This window comes from Coloeus monedula (genome assembly GCF_965178545.1).
Source record: "Coloeus monedula genome assembly, chromosome: 7".
Lineage (NCBI taxonomy): Eukaryota > Metazoa > Chordata > Aves > Passeriformes > Corvidae > Coloeus > Coloeus monedula.
This window is the reverse complement of record NC_138787.1, coordinates 18148886-18164227: the sequence shown is the minus strand read 5'-3', so window position 1 is coordinate 18164227 and position 15342 is coordinate 18148886. Positions and strand designations below refer to the sequence as shown.

At 40.7% G+C, this 15342-nt stretch overlaps 1 protein-coding gene across 2 annotated transcripts in view; it reads left to right on the top strand.

Annotated features, from left to right (window-relative positions):
* Positions 1–8055, top strand: part of MTX2 (metaxin 2) — a 33958-nt gene extending 25903 nt beyond the window's left edge. For both annotated transcript variants that reach the window (XM_082284625.1, XM_082284624.1), the window contains 7 exons: positions 1019–1091; positions 2344–2420; positions 3525–3617; positions 4334–4372; positions 4778–4903; positions 5541–5617; positions 7565–8055. In XM_082284625.1, the coding sequence (XP_082140751.1) occupies positions 1019–1091; positions 2344–2420; positions 3525–3617; positions 4334–4372; positions 4778–4903; positions 5541–5617; positions 7565–7772 (693 nt within the window). In that variant the 3' untranslated portion in view covers positions 7773–8055. The remainder of the gene's footprint in view (positions 1–1018; positions 1092–2343; positions 2421–3524; positions 3618–4333; positions 4373–4777; positions 4904–5540; positions 5618–7564) is intronic.
* Positions 8056–15342: the final 7287 nt, after the last annotated feature.

Genomic DNA, 15342 nt, shown 5'->3' with positions numbered 1-15342 from the left:
AGGTCAAGGTTTAGGTTTGTGATTAGAGTCTGAGCAGCTAAAGATGTGAGAGTGCAGTTCACTTCCAGATCCTGCAATCTGAAGAGCAAGGAGGAGGTTTGTGTAGAAAGTGCTGTGTTACAACAGCATTTTTCTTCATGGTGGGAGCCTTGTTGCTGTAGGCTTTTTTTACCTCAAGTCATGTTGTTTAAATAGGCAATAGATTAATTTTGGAGTCTGGAGTTGTGATCTGTCTAATTGCAGAGACAAAATGAATGATAGGACTTTGCTGAGCTGTGAGAGTCTCTAGAGATTAAGAGATTCCTTATTTGCCATGTTCTGTCCAAACTGCAAATACTTCTCTTGACATTTTGGTATTTCAACAGAAACAGCCTATGGATTTTGTGGTAGTGGCAGGTGCTGACAGAAATTGTTAGCCTACTGAGAGTGCTTTGAATCGAAGCACAGAGATAGAAGGAAACAGTAAATTGATCACTTATGCTCTCCATGAATCCCATAAATTAAAAATAATACTTTGTCCCAAACCAGATTTGTGCTCTGACTGTATCATGAAGCAAAACTTCTGGCAGCTGTTGTAATTGTAATACGGGAAGGTGCCATATGTGTTTGCCATGTTACACAACATGAACTTGAGTAGCCAGCTTTAGCCAGAAGAAATGAGTACTGTGGTTTTCAAAAGGGGCAAAATGTCACTTGATTTTGTACAGCCACAGCACTAATTGTGTCTGAAAGATACTGACTGCTTCTTTGCCCATCTTGAAAAAAACAGTAAAAATAGATGAAACTGCATTAGAAGAATTCCAGTCAGTGACTGAATGATAAACAGTTGTCTAATGAAGTTAAAATCCCTTTGTTTTTCTTTTGCTTACGCTTCTTTCTTCCTAAAAACAGTATGCAAGGAACTATACTTCCTAAGTGTGTGCTAGGAACTAGCTAACACAGTCAAATGTATTGAGAACACCACATTTGTTTGCCACTGGTGTATTAATGCTTTTCAAATGCAACTCTTTGTTTCCAGGCCTTTTTGCAAATGTGCAATCTGCCAATCCGGGTGATTTGCAGGGCAAATGCCGAGTACATGTCCCCATCTGGTAAGTGTGGCCTTCATTTAGATTACTGCGTTATACCTCCATTTTGATACCATGGCAACTATGCCTTGTCTTGCTGATAACAGTCGGGCAGTGCTGCTGTGTGTGGGTTGCCTTTCCCCCTCCTCTCCAGTGCAGTTTCTCCTCTGCAAACAATCAAAGCAATGAAATGCAAAGGAACATTGGCACAATGTGTAACAGTACTGTATAAAGTGTTCAGACAGTTCAGTGCCTGGTGGAAACCTCTCAAATGTCCTAAAGCAGAAAGACATGTGTCCAAAAGTGGCTTTATTCTGCAGCCAGGGAATATCCCAGGAAATGCTGTTATATTTTCCTATTACTGGAGTGAAACAATACCAGAGAAAGGTTCTCTTTTGCTACCCTGTATGGGAGTTGATTGCCAGGATGTTGATATAGGAGACCAAAGGGTGCAGTCACTATTAAGGGTGACAGGTGATTTTAAATCAGATCCATGAGACTGCCTGGAAAAAAATCCAAACCAACCACCAAAAAGTTAAGTATTAGAAGGGTACACAGCCTGTTTTTGTTGGAGGTGACTGCTTAAAAATGCCCAGACGCCAGCTGCAAAGCTTGCCTAAAAATCAGAAAGAATTACAGAGTGCAGGGTGCAGAAGTCCGGCGATCCTCTCACTCTGTCCCAGATTTCTGTTGTGTGAGGAGGTCCATATTTACTGATTACCTGGTGGCCATATGGAAGTGCCTGTCAGTATATGTCTGCCAACTATATGGGTTCTAGTGCTGCTACTGATATTTTTTCTTAAAGCGGTGAAATGAGGCTATATTAAAACCCAGCAAAATATGCAGGTATATGAATTATTTGTTAGTAAATAGAACTTTGAAATGCTGAATCCAGGCACACAGGAGCATCTTGCAGGTGCAGGACTAAGACTGGTGATAGTTACGTGGTATGGCTTCTCTGCCACTCACACCGCATGTCCACACTTGCTGGCATCTAATGTTGTAATTTAGGTCTGAACACTTCCTTCTTCTTCTAAAAACGAAGAGCACAAGAGGGAAAATGATACTGCTTCAATTTTAAATGTAGGCAGAATTACTTGTATTCTTTTTGCCCTTACTCCTGGAGTCCTTTACTATTTTTACTCACTTTTACTCACTTACCTCGTTTCTTTTCTTTATATTGATTTATGATAATTCAGAGAAGGTTTGCATTTGTTCCCTTCTCTCTCCCCACCACCCTCTGTCTTGTTACTACAATACACTTCTCCTTTTACAGGCAAAGTACCCTTTATTCATGTGGGAAATCAAGTAGTATCTGAACTTGGGCCCATAGTCCAGTTTGTAAAAGCCAAGGTAATAGTACATTGTTTTCATTAATTAGTGAGTGTTAATCCTGCTTAGCATTGTGCTGATTTAGTGTGCTTTTCTGGAATGTTACTGAATTTGTTAAAACAGTGTAGGAATATGTTGCTGTTGTCTCCAGGGATGGTGAAAATCATGACACGGAATTCCAGGATAAAAGGGGATTATTTCATTAATTGTCACCTCGTTTATATAACTTGGTTCACAATAGAGAAATGACATTATTGGCTGCTTGACCATACACCTCCCAGAGTGATTGACTGAATGCTACGATGCCTATTTCAAAATATTTTCTTCAGTGAACCAAAACAAGACCGTGCAGGTGCAAGATAGAGAGTTAGTTTACAAAATCGTCTTTCACTATTTCTCAGCTAAAGCATGAGAAAGGAAAACTTCACAAAATGCTTCAGCAGCTGGAAAATTCCTCTGCTCCTGCTTTTTAGCATCCACAGGAATATAGTGCTGTTTTAAAAGAAAGGTATAGTTTTATACGAACAGCAGTTTGTGAGGTGAAAATGTTTCTCTTTGTCATTTCCTCTAATTCTGCAAGTAAATTCTGTGCGGGATAGCTGCATACCAGTGCCAATTTCTGAGACTGTTTTTCTAGATGCTTTGTCTCTGGGTCTCAGAGGTCTTAAACCCAGAACTGACTGTTTTAAATCCTGAAGTGTCAGATACCATTCAAATTTGCCTATATTCTCCCACTCCCCCAGCCTTCCCCTCTGTTTTAAAAAATGCCATGTTTTCACTGAGAAGTTGAATCTGTATCACAGATGTAAATTTGTGTTTACTTCTTGCCATAGAGATACACTAACCAGGAGGCTGTGAGCTTAAAGTGTGTTCATCCATAACTGCTATTAAATTTCTTGTAGATTATCTTAGATTTCTTACAGATTAGATTAGTTACATGATGATGATTTGGTTTTAATCCTAAAGGATACTGTATGTAAAAATTGAGTATGTAATTTGTTACTGAACTATGTAAGAGATTAGGATCTGAGCCAAAGCTCATTGACTTTAAGGGTCCTTGGGTCATATGTTGCTGAATATTCCAATATCTGTTCTTATGTGTGTCTTTTTTTTTTTCCCCATTAGGGCCATTCTCTTAGTGATGGACTGGATGAAGTCCAAAAAGCTGAGATGAAAGCCTACATGGAATTGGTCAATAATATGCTCCTGACAGCAGAGGTACAGCAAACCCTAGTTTGAGGAGTTCCATGCACTTACATAAGTGGCTGTAGGCAAGAAAGCTTTAGGATTTTTCCCCATAGTGGAAATACTGCTGTTCTTAGATTAGGTTGTCAACTTTTGAGGTGAAAGGAGACAGGCATAAATTCTCTTACACTGTGGATTGCTTGCTGACGTGTTCCTGTAGCCATGTGTGATTCCCCTCACCTATCTGAAGTGTGTCACACAGCTGTAGAAGTAACTGACCAGAAAATGCTGGTGGTTCCTGGGGTCCTACCCCACCCCCTGGCTGGCCAGGCACCCCGCTGTCACTGTCCCCATGTGCACGCTGTGTGTGATGGGAGGCTGGGACCCTCTGGTGCGTGTCTGGCCAGTTCAGGTAGTGCAGTCCCAGCATGGGAGCAGTGTTGGAAGCACTGGGAAGATGCAGGTGACTGAGGAGCTGAGGGCTGGTCACCTCTGCCTTGAGTTGGGTGTGGTGTGGGCAAGAGGAGCAGGCTTTTAGTCTCAGCATAGTTTTGGTGCTGGTGAAGTAAGGACTAGCAACTGGGCTTTTGCCTTCCAGTTTTAATTTCTTTTGTACGTCAAAGGTCTAAGAGAAGAAATGAAATGGAAATTTTAATCTAATTTAGAAAAGAAAATTCTGCAGTGAAAAATGATTGTCTCTGTATTCTCCTTTATTAGGAAGTTTTAGTAAGTGTTCTTTCTTTTCCTAGCTCTATCTTCAGTGGTGTGATGATGTTACAGTAGAGGAGGTGAGTGGTTCCACAGCATTTATCTTAATTAAAATTTAATGAGAAAACACTTTTGCTCACAACTGCAAGTCCCTACTCATAAATGAAACATGGGGGTTTATACCATTAATGATAAAGTCTTTTCACTTTAATTTCACTTGCATACACATTTTAGGGAAGCTGTGTTACTGGAGGGAGCTGGCTGCAGAATAGATACAGGCTTTGTATATGTTTCTGAAATAATAGCTTTCAACAGTTATGCTGCAAATTACGGATTCTGTGCAAATAGTTACAGCATACACACAACTGCCTTTCTCTTCTGTGGCTCCCTTTCTGAGAGGAATGTTTAAATATTAGCTGTTTTGTTCAAGAGATATCTGTGTTTTCTTGTGTTATAACACAGTACCTTTCTGTTTTTAAACAAAGATTACTCACCCAAGGTACGGCTCTCCTTATCCGTGGCCTCTTAACCGCATTTTGTCCTATCAGAAGCAGTGGGAGGTTAGGCGAAAGATGAAAGCCATTGGATGGGCTGGAAAGACACTTGAACAGGTCAGTATGAAAAGTGAACCTGATTTCTTTGCCCTGTTTTCCTTTTCCTTTCCTTTTCCTTTCCTTTTCCTTTCCTTTTCCTTTCCTTTCTTTTGTAATAGGCTTTGGAGAGTAGCACGTTCCTGAAACAGATGTAGTAAAATGTATGTTCTGTTCTTAAAACATTATCCGGACTGAGGTATTTGCCTTTGGCAGCAATAAATCTTAAAATTATGTGCAACCTGATGGGGTGGGAGGAAGGCTGTTTTGCTATGAGTGAACAACTCTGTCAGTGTTAGTTTAGGCCGTAGTCCTGAAAATAGGTTGTAAGTTCTGTGCCCTGCTTCCTGTATGATGCTAATAGGCACTCTGTGGGATTGTGACAGCTTGTGAGGTTTAAGTCAGCACCTTTCATTAAGCTTAGTTATAAATGTTATGGGAAGCACTTAATCAGAATTGCCTTACATCAAATGTTAGATTAAGTAACACTTAGCTACCTGCCCACTGTGTAGGTTTGACTGACTTTAACAGCTTTTGATATTCCAGCATGTTATATTCCTTGTTCCCACTGTCGGTGCAAATAGAAGAAGGAGGTTATTTCTTGCAATGGTGTTTTTTCCTGACAAAATGGATCTTTCTTTCTTGTGTGTTTTGATAGGTGCTTGAAGATGTAGATCAGTGCTGTCATGCTCTCTCCCAGAGATTAGGAACACAACCATATTTCTTCAATAAGCAGTAAGTTACTCTTCATTGAAATACTGCATCCAGCAATATGAGAAATAGATATATACCCACATACATACAAATGTGTATATATAAAACTCCTGTTTTATTTTAATGCAGTGTGATTAGTTGCAAAAATACAAATGTGTGACTGGAATCTAAACATGAAATTTAAAGATTTTAAAGGGAAAGCTTCTGTAAGTTTGTTGCATTTATGATTTAGTTTTGCTCTTGCTTATCTTCTCTACAGATTCTACCACAACTTATGTAGGCTACAAATGTACATTTTTATACAGTTAGTTTCTTATTAAAAGTGATACTCTTAGAGCTTTACTTGAATTTCTTGGCTAACATTCTCTACTAGAGGAGTGAATGTGTGTCATGCCAACCTGATCAGGACAGCTTGTCTTAACAGCAGGAGCAGTTCTGAATGAGCTGAATTAGCATGAGGGTGCCTGTGAGTTCTAGGAACTGGGGGAGAAGCTAGCTGGTCCACAAAGAGCTAGATGCAAAGTTAAAACCAAGATTCACATTGCCAGAAGAGAAAAAGGAAATGATCTGACCTCCATGGAATGTCCTCTGCTCTCACCAGTTTCTTTCAATTGCAATGTGCTCTTTAACATTTTTTTTCTCTCCAATAATTCAATATTTTTGAAATGTTACAGACTTAAATAACCTCACATTAGCTCTCTCTTGTCTCCTGTGCATAGATCAGTGTAGAAATGCTCAGGTCTGGATTTCAGTTTACTACATTTGGACAGGGAGATGTCTTCAAATGGCAGCATTTGGTTACTTTTCTGCATTGTGTCTTTGCCCCTTAATGCATCCCAAGTTGAGACTAGTTGGGTAGTGTTAATTCAGAGGACACAGAAATATGCCTTATAGAAGATGATTTTAAATTGCATCTTCTCCTGTGATTATTAAGCATAGTATCTCTTAAATTTCCTTTCTGTATTTCTAAAGAATTCTAACTTGGGGATTTTATGTTGGTTGGTTGTTAACCAGGCTTTTTTTGGTACAGTTTCAACCTTTAAACTTTTTAGCTCTGTGAAATATTGCTAAGTATGTGGTTTTAGTCCATTATTTTTCAGTCTTTGACTTCTGGGAGTCTTTGGGAGTTAAATAAGAAAAGCAGCCTGTTGCTGACAGATTAAAGTTTGTTATGCAGGGGTCCGTATCTCCACTGGAGAGTGCTTAGTGATCCACAAATAAAAAGGCAAAAAATTTTACCAGTTAGGAAAGCTTCATGCTGCATACCTTGAACACTAGTAAAGGGGGACTCTGAAGTTATTAATATATTTGAAAAAAAAAAAATTTGCACGTGGACTACTTACATACATGGACTACTTAAAGGTCCAAGGTGACAATTCAGCAGGGTCATACCTAAAATAAGGTAGGACTGAAAACATTCCCAAAATATCTGTTTTCTTCTGTGTAGTCCCCTTTCAGAAAACAGATGTTTCCAGCTGCTGCCATCATGGAATTCCCTTCCTTGTTGGTTGAATAGTTTCCAGCTGTTGCAGAGCACAAAAAAACGAATGAGAGTCTTAAGCTTCCACTCTTCTTTTTTTTTCCCTTGTGAGATAATAGTTGGGTTTTTTTAATAGACATCTGCAGAAGAAAAAGAAGAGCCCCAAAACACCTGATAAGCATTTGCCCTTGTTACAGGACTAAAACGTGGAGTATGGTTTGAAACTAGATCAATAACTCTGTCTGATCTAAGAGATGTTATTTCTACATTTCCAGGCTCCCTAAAGCTAGGAAAATGCCATACTGAGAACAAGCAGGGTTCTTAATATACCCAATACACAGATTTCATGCATTTGGTTTAGTGTTGCTTGATTTCATGCTAGTTCTTAGACTGCATGGCTATCTACAGGTTACTCTGAACAGCAGGGTTTTTCTTGATCAGGACTTGCCTTCCAAAATACCCATCTTTTTTTCTGTTTGCTTTTACAGACCAACTGAATTAGATGCTCTGGTGTTTGGACATCTGTTCACAATCCTTACTACTCAGCTAATCACTGATGAACTCTCTGAAAAAGTGAAGAACTACAGTAATCTCACAGCATTCTGTCGGCGAATAGAGCAGCAGTACTTTGAGGGTCATGAGAAAGACAGCTCTACAGCTGCAGCCCGATCTTCCAAGAGGTCCTTGCTGAGATAAGCATGGTGCTTGGTGTGGATCATGTTGCAGTTTTGGGTTTATCATTGTTCAATAAATTGATTTTGAGAATGGAAATGTGTGTTAGCTCTTTGAAGCTGCCAAATCATTCTGGAGCAAGAAAGAATGTTAAATACAGTTTTTGTGTTGTAGAATACACTGTGCACATTTAATCTGAAATGTCTGTATGAGCATTTCCACTTTAATAGCCGGTATGCCACTTACTGTAAAGTGACCTTGGAAAAATATTGTATCTGTTTCAAAAAAATAAAACACTGAAAGTTTATTTCTGATCTTTCTAAATGCCTTTTTTACTCAATTCAATGTCTGTGTGGTTCACGAGTGGGATCCTTTTGCCAGGACGCTTGGAAGAAAGTTGTAAATTAGTTAGAATGATTAGGCTGGGAATGAAAGGACTCATTAGAGATCTTAAAGTTTGTCTGCCTCAGCTAAAACTTATTCAGAAATGTCTTGGAGCTCTGTAGCACACAACTAGTGATCTTATTCAGTCAATTCCTATTTTTGTGTCAAAGTAGCTTCTGGCTGTCAGTGCTTCATCTTGTGTGTGCTGTGCCTCTGCTTTTATTTCTCATTCACCTTTGGTTTTTTGATTATAATTTTTTTCTTTCTGTAATTTCCCAGTTTTAATCCCCAGCCTGTCCTGCTATTTATTTAAGAAATTAATTTGCCAGGTGTCTGCCTCCCTGTTTCCACTTCCATTATGTTAACATTGCTTCTGAACTTTGATGTACCAGATGTGGTTCTCATAGAAAAAGGACTTACTATGAGCCTGTAGCTGGCATGTCTCCATCCTGCCTCTGTGTTATCATTGGTACATGTAGCCACAATGGTACAGAAGTACACAAAGAAATATCATTGTGGTGCTCCAAAAACCCTGGCAGCATTGAACTTTTCAAGGGAGAATTCTTGTGTGTAGGCAAGGACTGATCTGGCTAGTATTATTTCAAGTGCATTAAGTGGTACTGCTCTGCTCTGTTAGTTGTACTTGATGCTTTTTCAAAAGCACCAGCAACTCCAGGAACATGCTGGTGGCAAAAACAAACCTTGTGCATGCAGGAAGTCATGGGCACGAGTGGGAACCAGGTCAGGCTGTTTGGCTGGTTGGAACCATTGTGTTCTTACTTTGAAATATGTTCTTTTGACTATATGCTTCAGTGTCAAAGCATTTAATGGCTTGAACTGGTTATACAATGGTCATGGGGTTTTGGCTGCCATTTCCTTCTCTCTTAAAAAGCGAGCTGAAAGCAGCTGCATGCCTTGGACTGGCTGGGTCTCCCAGGACAGGTTCCTGAACCACTCCTGCTTACTCATTTCTTTTGCTGGGGGCCACTCTTGCCAGCTGGACTGGAAAACGGAGCTGAATTTGTACTGCCTGTTTTTTGAGATAACAGTTCTAAGTCCTACTGCAGTCAAATCCACTAAGTATCAGTATGTAAGGCCATCTTGGTCTTTCATTAAACCACTCTTGCCAGAAGAGGTCAATTGCCCTTGTCCTGCATTTCAGTCTTAAAATTTCATGTCTCTACATTGAATACCTTTATAAACTAAACCCCATCAGCTCCTGACTGCTTAGTGACCAGTTCCACTATCAAAGCAGTTGGTAGCTGAGAACCCAGACAGTTCTTTCAAACTTGCTTTTCTGCATTAATTCAACTCCTGAAAAAAAAAACTGGAAAAGAATTTTTTTGTTCGTTTTTTTTTAAGTTTGGAGAGAACACTGTGATACATGCTACTTTGAGCACTCACAGACTAAAGTTAGCGTGCCATGGGGATGGGGAAATCCTGTGTGAACACTCAAGTATCTAAGTCCAGAGTAATTAAACTGGTCTTTTACCCTTCTGCTATTTGCAAAGCACCAATCATGAGGAAAGATTTTAAGCTAGCTTCTGTTGTTTTAGCAATCTTGCTACCAGTAGACTCAACTACAGGAGTAATTTACTTAATGGATTGCTAAACCTACCTATTAATTTTTATGCAGTCTGAAAATGTGCAAGTGGGCACGTGTTCCTCCTCTTTCAAGGCTGCAGTGGCCATTAGCCACCTTGTAACCTAATTTCAGCAATTGCTTTGAAACAGCATTGAATGAAACTTTTTATATTCTGGCAAGGTGAGGCAGAGGAAGCTCTGGTAATACAACACCTTGAATACTGAACAGCAAGTTATTGCAAATTTTGTGCAGTAACATACAACGGGCTTTATAACTTCAGAGTAGTAAAATCCCCACAGAGTGATTGATATGCATATGCTTTGAATGTCTCATTAGAAAATAAATGCTGTGGAAGTGGTTGGGCAAAAGATACTGATCTCTTGCAAACAAAGTTTGTGTAAATCCACCTGAGGTACTCAGACTCCACTTAAGGATACAGAGACAGGCAAATCACATTGAGTTTTCAATATTGAAGTGAGAGGACAAGCAGAGGCTGAGCTCTCAAGTTACACTGAAGTTTCTGAAAGTTTAACCACCCCTCATTCCTTGTGTGTGACTTTGATAATTTCATTTAAATGGAAAAGAGCATCCCTTACTTCCTTGACTGAGAAGGATTCTTTCTGTATGGCATGTTCGCTACAGGGCTGGTTTGTCGTTCAGGCTGCACCTCATTCTAGGTGATACCTAAACTTAGAAGGAAAGATCTTGGCTTTGCTACCAGTGTTGAAAATAGCTATTAAAATCCTAGCCAAAATACATACTTTGTACTTCATAAATACAAGAAAACATTATGCTTTTTTAAGTGACATTGGTAGCATGACAAGTGCTGTGGAGCAGACTGGGCTGAGCTCCAAGGACCAACGCTCGCTTGGCAAGCCGTGCTTTAACTCAGTGAAGCTGCAGTTTTTTACACTGATTGCTCCTGAAACGCTGTGCACAGTTCAGGAAAAAGAATGAGAAGTTTTAACACCAGCAATAAAACAAATTAAGGGTGGAAAAAAAACCCCAGACCAACCCAAACATGATAGCCTTTGTAGCAAGGGGATTGAGCAAGGACACTGACCTGCCTTCTCCAAGGTGATGTAGCGAGGGCTTTCTGCTGGTCTGAGTGGCCCTCTAGCAGACAAGGTTGTGCATGTGCAGTCTGTGAGAATTTTAGCCTTGGGTTGTGGGTGTTTCTAGAAGATCTCCCATGACTGAAGCACAACTGCTGCACGAGAGACAGGAATCAGGCCAGGAAGGCTGTGGTTTATTTCACATAGCGGAACAGTGGCGATGATGATTTTCTTTCTAGCTTTTCAGGCTCAAACCCACAAAGTTCCTACAGGCTGAGTGAAGAGAGATAGCTAGAACTTCTAAAGTTTCCCCAAATTAAGACAAAATTTAGGTTTCTAACAGAAAGAATGTCAGGAGCACCATGGATTATCATACACTTTCTGAATATGCCCCACCAGGAAATGCAGGAATTACTCAACCAAAACAGCACACAAAGTCACAAAAGTTCTCAGAGCTACAAGTGGATAGACATACCTGAGTTTGAGTTTGATTACGAATCACTTGCCTATTGTGGTTTGCTTCTCACAGTCTTTTTGTTCCACAAGTTAATAGCTCCATAGGTGGGTGCTCTAGTTAGAAAGTAGCAGATACTTTCTTCACCTGATGGAGCTAGAAGAATTGGGAAAATCCTGGTGAAACCAGGACTGCTACTCCATTCCTCACATGCTTCTTTGGGATTGTGGAATGGACTAATCTTGCTCAGCACAGTTACCTGCTCATGCCCTTGCTGGATTTTGGTGTCTGCTCCTATCAGAAATATGCATGGTGCCAGTTCCAGATGTGAAGGTCTCGTTTGCCTGACCAGCACAGCACTGTACACACAGCTGAACTGTAGATCCTGTGTGCCCTATGCCACTGCAAGTATGGCACAGGAAAAGGAGCAGCCACCCATCTCCACCACATGCTGTGGCAAACCAGATGGTGATTTGAGAGTGGCCAGGATCTCAGCCACAGGCTAATTTATAGTATTGGATCATTGTTTCCAGCTGACAGTCCATCCTGATCTTCTGGTTTTCCTGTCCCTCTCTGAAGCAAGTTCTCCTTGACTGGGTAGCCTCTTAATGCTGCCTTTTATGATGTGATGAGATTTCAAGAAAGACATGTGAAGGGGCTTTGGTGGGAGCAGCTTTGGTAGGATCTATCACTTTTCTTATATCAGTTATTAAAATTTTAGTATTGCATGGTGTTAACAAGATATTAATCTGCTGTTTTCTCTGCCTTTTGTTTTATTTCTCCTTTTCCTCCCCAGGGAAAGAAAAATAACCTGGCAATCTCCTGCTTCTCAAATATACTTAAAGCTCAGTGTAGTGGAAAAAAAGAGGCTATAGCATAGCCTCATGGAGAATACTGCTGAGCTGCACTTAATGATGCCTCTTAGGATCAGCTGTGCTGCTAGAAAGCACTTCATTTCCTGTGGCTTTCTTTCTTTATAAGCAGAGTGCAGCTCCAATGGCTCTCACAACAATTAGCACCCACTTGTTCTGCAGGTTTGAAGTTTTTTGCATTAGTCAGGTTGAGAAATTCATGGTATTAATCATGACTGAAGTTGTTATTTATCACCTGCTGGGTGAGAAATAATAATTTTGGCACTGCTGGGGCAGCAGGCCAGAAGTACCAAATTAAGTAAAACATCTAAACACCAGCAAGGATCATTTCTCTGATTAATGAATTGTTACAAAGAAAAACTGCTACTCGTTATCTGATCTTAGGATAAAAGTAGGAGTAGGAAGTAGAAAGCATTAGCAAAGTCAGGCTCTAGCCTGATGCAGTTTGAAACTTCCTGGCTGATCTCTCTTCTGTCGTTCTCTGACTAACACACACTCATCTGCTTCACAGGTTTGCTCACATCCGCAGTGCCAACTTTGTCAAAAACCAGCATTTGGCAGGGAGCTTGAGGCCCGTTGTGTAACTGCCTTGAAAGAAATGAAAGACTTTAAGTTTCTAGGGCTTGTCTAGGCTGGAAGGTTTTGCCATGGGAGCTACCAGCCTGGCAAAATACCATTGTGTGAAGGCAATAACAGGCGTGCAGGAAACAAAATTGGTGACCTCAGTAGAGTGAAGTTCACACCCAGGTAACTGTATCCATACTGGGGCCCTTAGGCACCTATGGGACTAAAAGGGCCCACAAATTACAGCTGCCTGAGCAGATGTATCCCACATGTATCTCACATACAAAAAGGGTTGGCCTACACAGAAGTGGCTGCATTGAAATGAGGTCTGTGTGTGCTGCTGCAATGCAAAGCCACCAAATCACCATGACACCTGTCCCCTCCCTGACACCCCATTGCAGGGAGCTCAGGGGCTACTGTGTAGCAGTGCCCACAGAAGTGCTAATTCCTGAGTTCTTAAATGAGATGTAAAAATTGAGTGTTAGCCTTGACTATGGTCAAAGAACTCAGCCTGGGAGAGAAGCACCACCTCTGAAAACCCTGAATGCTGATTATTTGCTTGTTGAGACTTACAAGAAAAAGTTTGAACAGTGAGAGCTTTAGAGACCCCTTTCGGCTCCAAGGAATTCATTATCTAGAAAGAAAGGACAGGCTTCTTTCAGGAAGAGTATCAACCGTTCCCATTTATTGCTGCGGACCTCAAATTTGGTGCTAGTTGAGAAAAAGAACTTCACAGTGTTGACACAGATGGACTACCATCCATGCTACACATGACATCTGTGGCAGCCAAAGTAACTCCTGTCTACAAGCTGGTGTGCTCAGGAGCTGACTTGAAACAATAAGCTGACATGGGAGGTCAACATGAACTCGCCCCTCTCCTGACAGTAGCCCTGGGTTGACAGTACTCGGTTGACAGTAACCCAGTTTGTCAATAAACACGGTTTTTGTAAGTAAGCTTTGTGTCACATTGATGTTTTCTCATCTAGATTTTTTTATGCCTAAAAGTTTATTCTGCATTTAAGAAGAAAATTAGAGATCTTAGGCATGTAGGGCATGATGGTCACCTTCCCTACAAGCACTGCTCAAATCATCAGTCTTCCAGTCTGTAGTCTCAGTTCACATAGAAAGATTTGAAATAAGAATGAAAAGGATGATCATTCACAGAAAACATAAGCAGCAGCAAAGGGCTTGTTGCAAACAAAAGACAATTTTCTGAGGCTAAGCAGGAAGTCACCTGCATGTATCTGAATGAACCTTGTTGTAGGTACCATGGGGAGGAATGAGCGCAGCTTAGCCATGACAAATTCTGTAGAGCTGCAAAGAAGACCAATCATCACCCAGCTGGTCTGGTCAGACTATGGCATCACCCAGTCCCCAGACCATCTACCTCTTCCAAGGTTATCTTCTCTCTGGATGAATTTACCCTTTCTATCACTCCTTGCTGCCAAAAATTTGTCAACAGCAACTCCACCTCCCTGGTCATACATCTCAGGTTTTCCCTGCTGTGATCTCATGCCTGGTGACATCTCTTTTGACTTTTGGCTACAAAATACAATTTTGTCCAGGTTTCTTGACTTTGAAGGCATCTGTTTCTGGTTACACCATTCTCTCACTGCTGAGATCAACAGTTTTTTCACCAATGCACAGGATTTTTGCATGAGATTATCTTGTGGAAATGATCCTTTGTCTCTCAGTTGTTATCACACGACTGTTAGATTAAGAGCTAGCCACTTTCTGTTCTTGTCAAGACAGTGAAAACTTCTCTTTAGGTCCACTGCTGTTTCTAACTTAATTTCTGTAAATTCCTCCCTAAAATTCCTCTGCAGTTTTTACTGGCTCCTTTCCTCATAAGTGTGTAGCACCTTGATCTATGATGCCTCCTAGCTAAGAAGTATATAACAGAGATTACTGACTATCACCATGATCTCTTTCATTTTCAGCCTGAAGTCTGTGTTGTGGCATGTTTATGAAGTTGATGAAGATCAGTAGTTTGGGGGCATTATGGGAAGGGTAAGTTTTTATCTACTTAAATAAACTTTTCAGCATATTTTGTCAAAGGTTATAACATTTTGCAAAAGACAGGTTGGCTTCTGCATGTGTGTAAAAACCAAAGGGCTGACCATGGCTTGTGTATTACACACAAGTGTGAGTGCAAAGGTCTTGCTGTTATGCCAAAGCACATTTGAGGCAAAGCCCAAAACCACTGCTGTGGAAAAAGCTGCCCATCACCTGATGGAAATGCTTTTGACACACACAGGACAGCTCCTGCAGATCTGTTTCTATGGAGGCACTTTCATTTGGTTCAGTGCATCTTCCTGGGGCCCTTCCTGCTGCCCCTTCTCTCTGATATCCTTTCATGATTCCCCTGCCCTTTCTGATGCTTCAGGGTCTTCCTGCACTGAGAAAAGAAAGGGGCCCGCTCCTGGGTAAGGTTTTCACATCTGTGGACTTGATTCCTCCCTCTGCTTCAAAAGAGATTCCATGTGCCAGTAAAAGCTCTTTAGCGCGACTGGAGAAACGAGCATGCTTTCAAGGATTCGTTTAGGCAAAGAGAGTCATCCTACAAGCTTGCATCCTTGTGCTCTGTGTATCCATAGTGAGTCCAAAAGCTGCTGCCACAGGAAACACATTGTGTTTCCAAAATATTAAAATGCCTAAAATTTGCTTTCTAACTCAATAA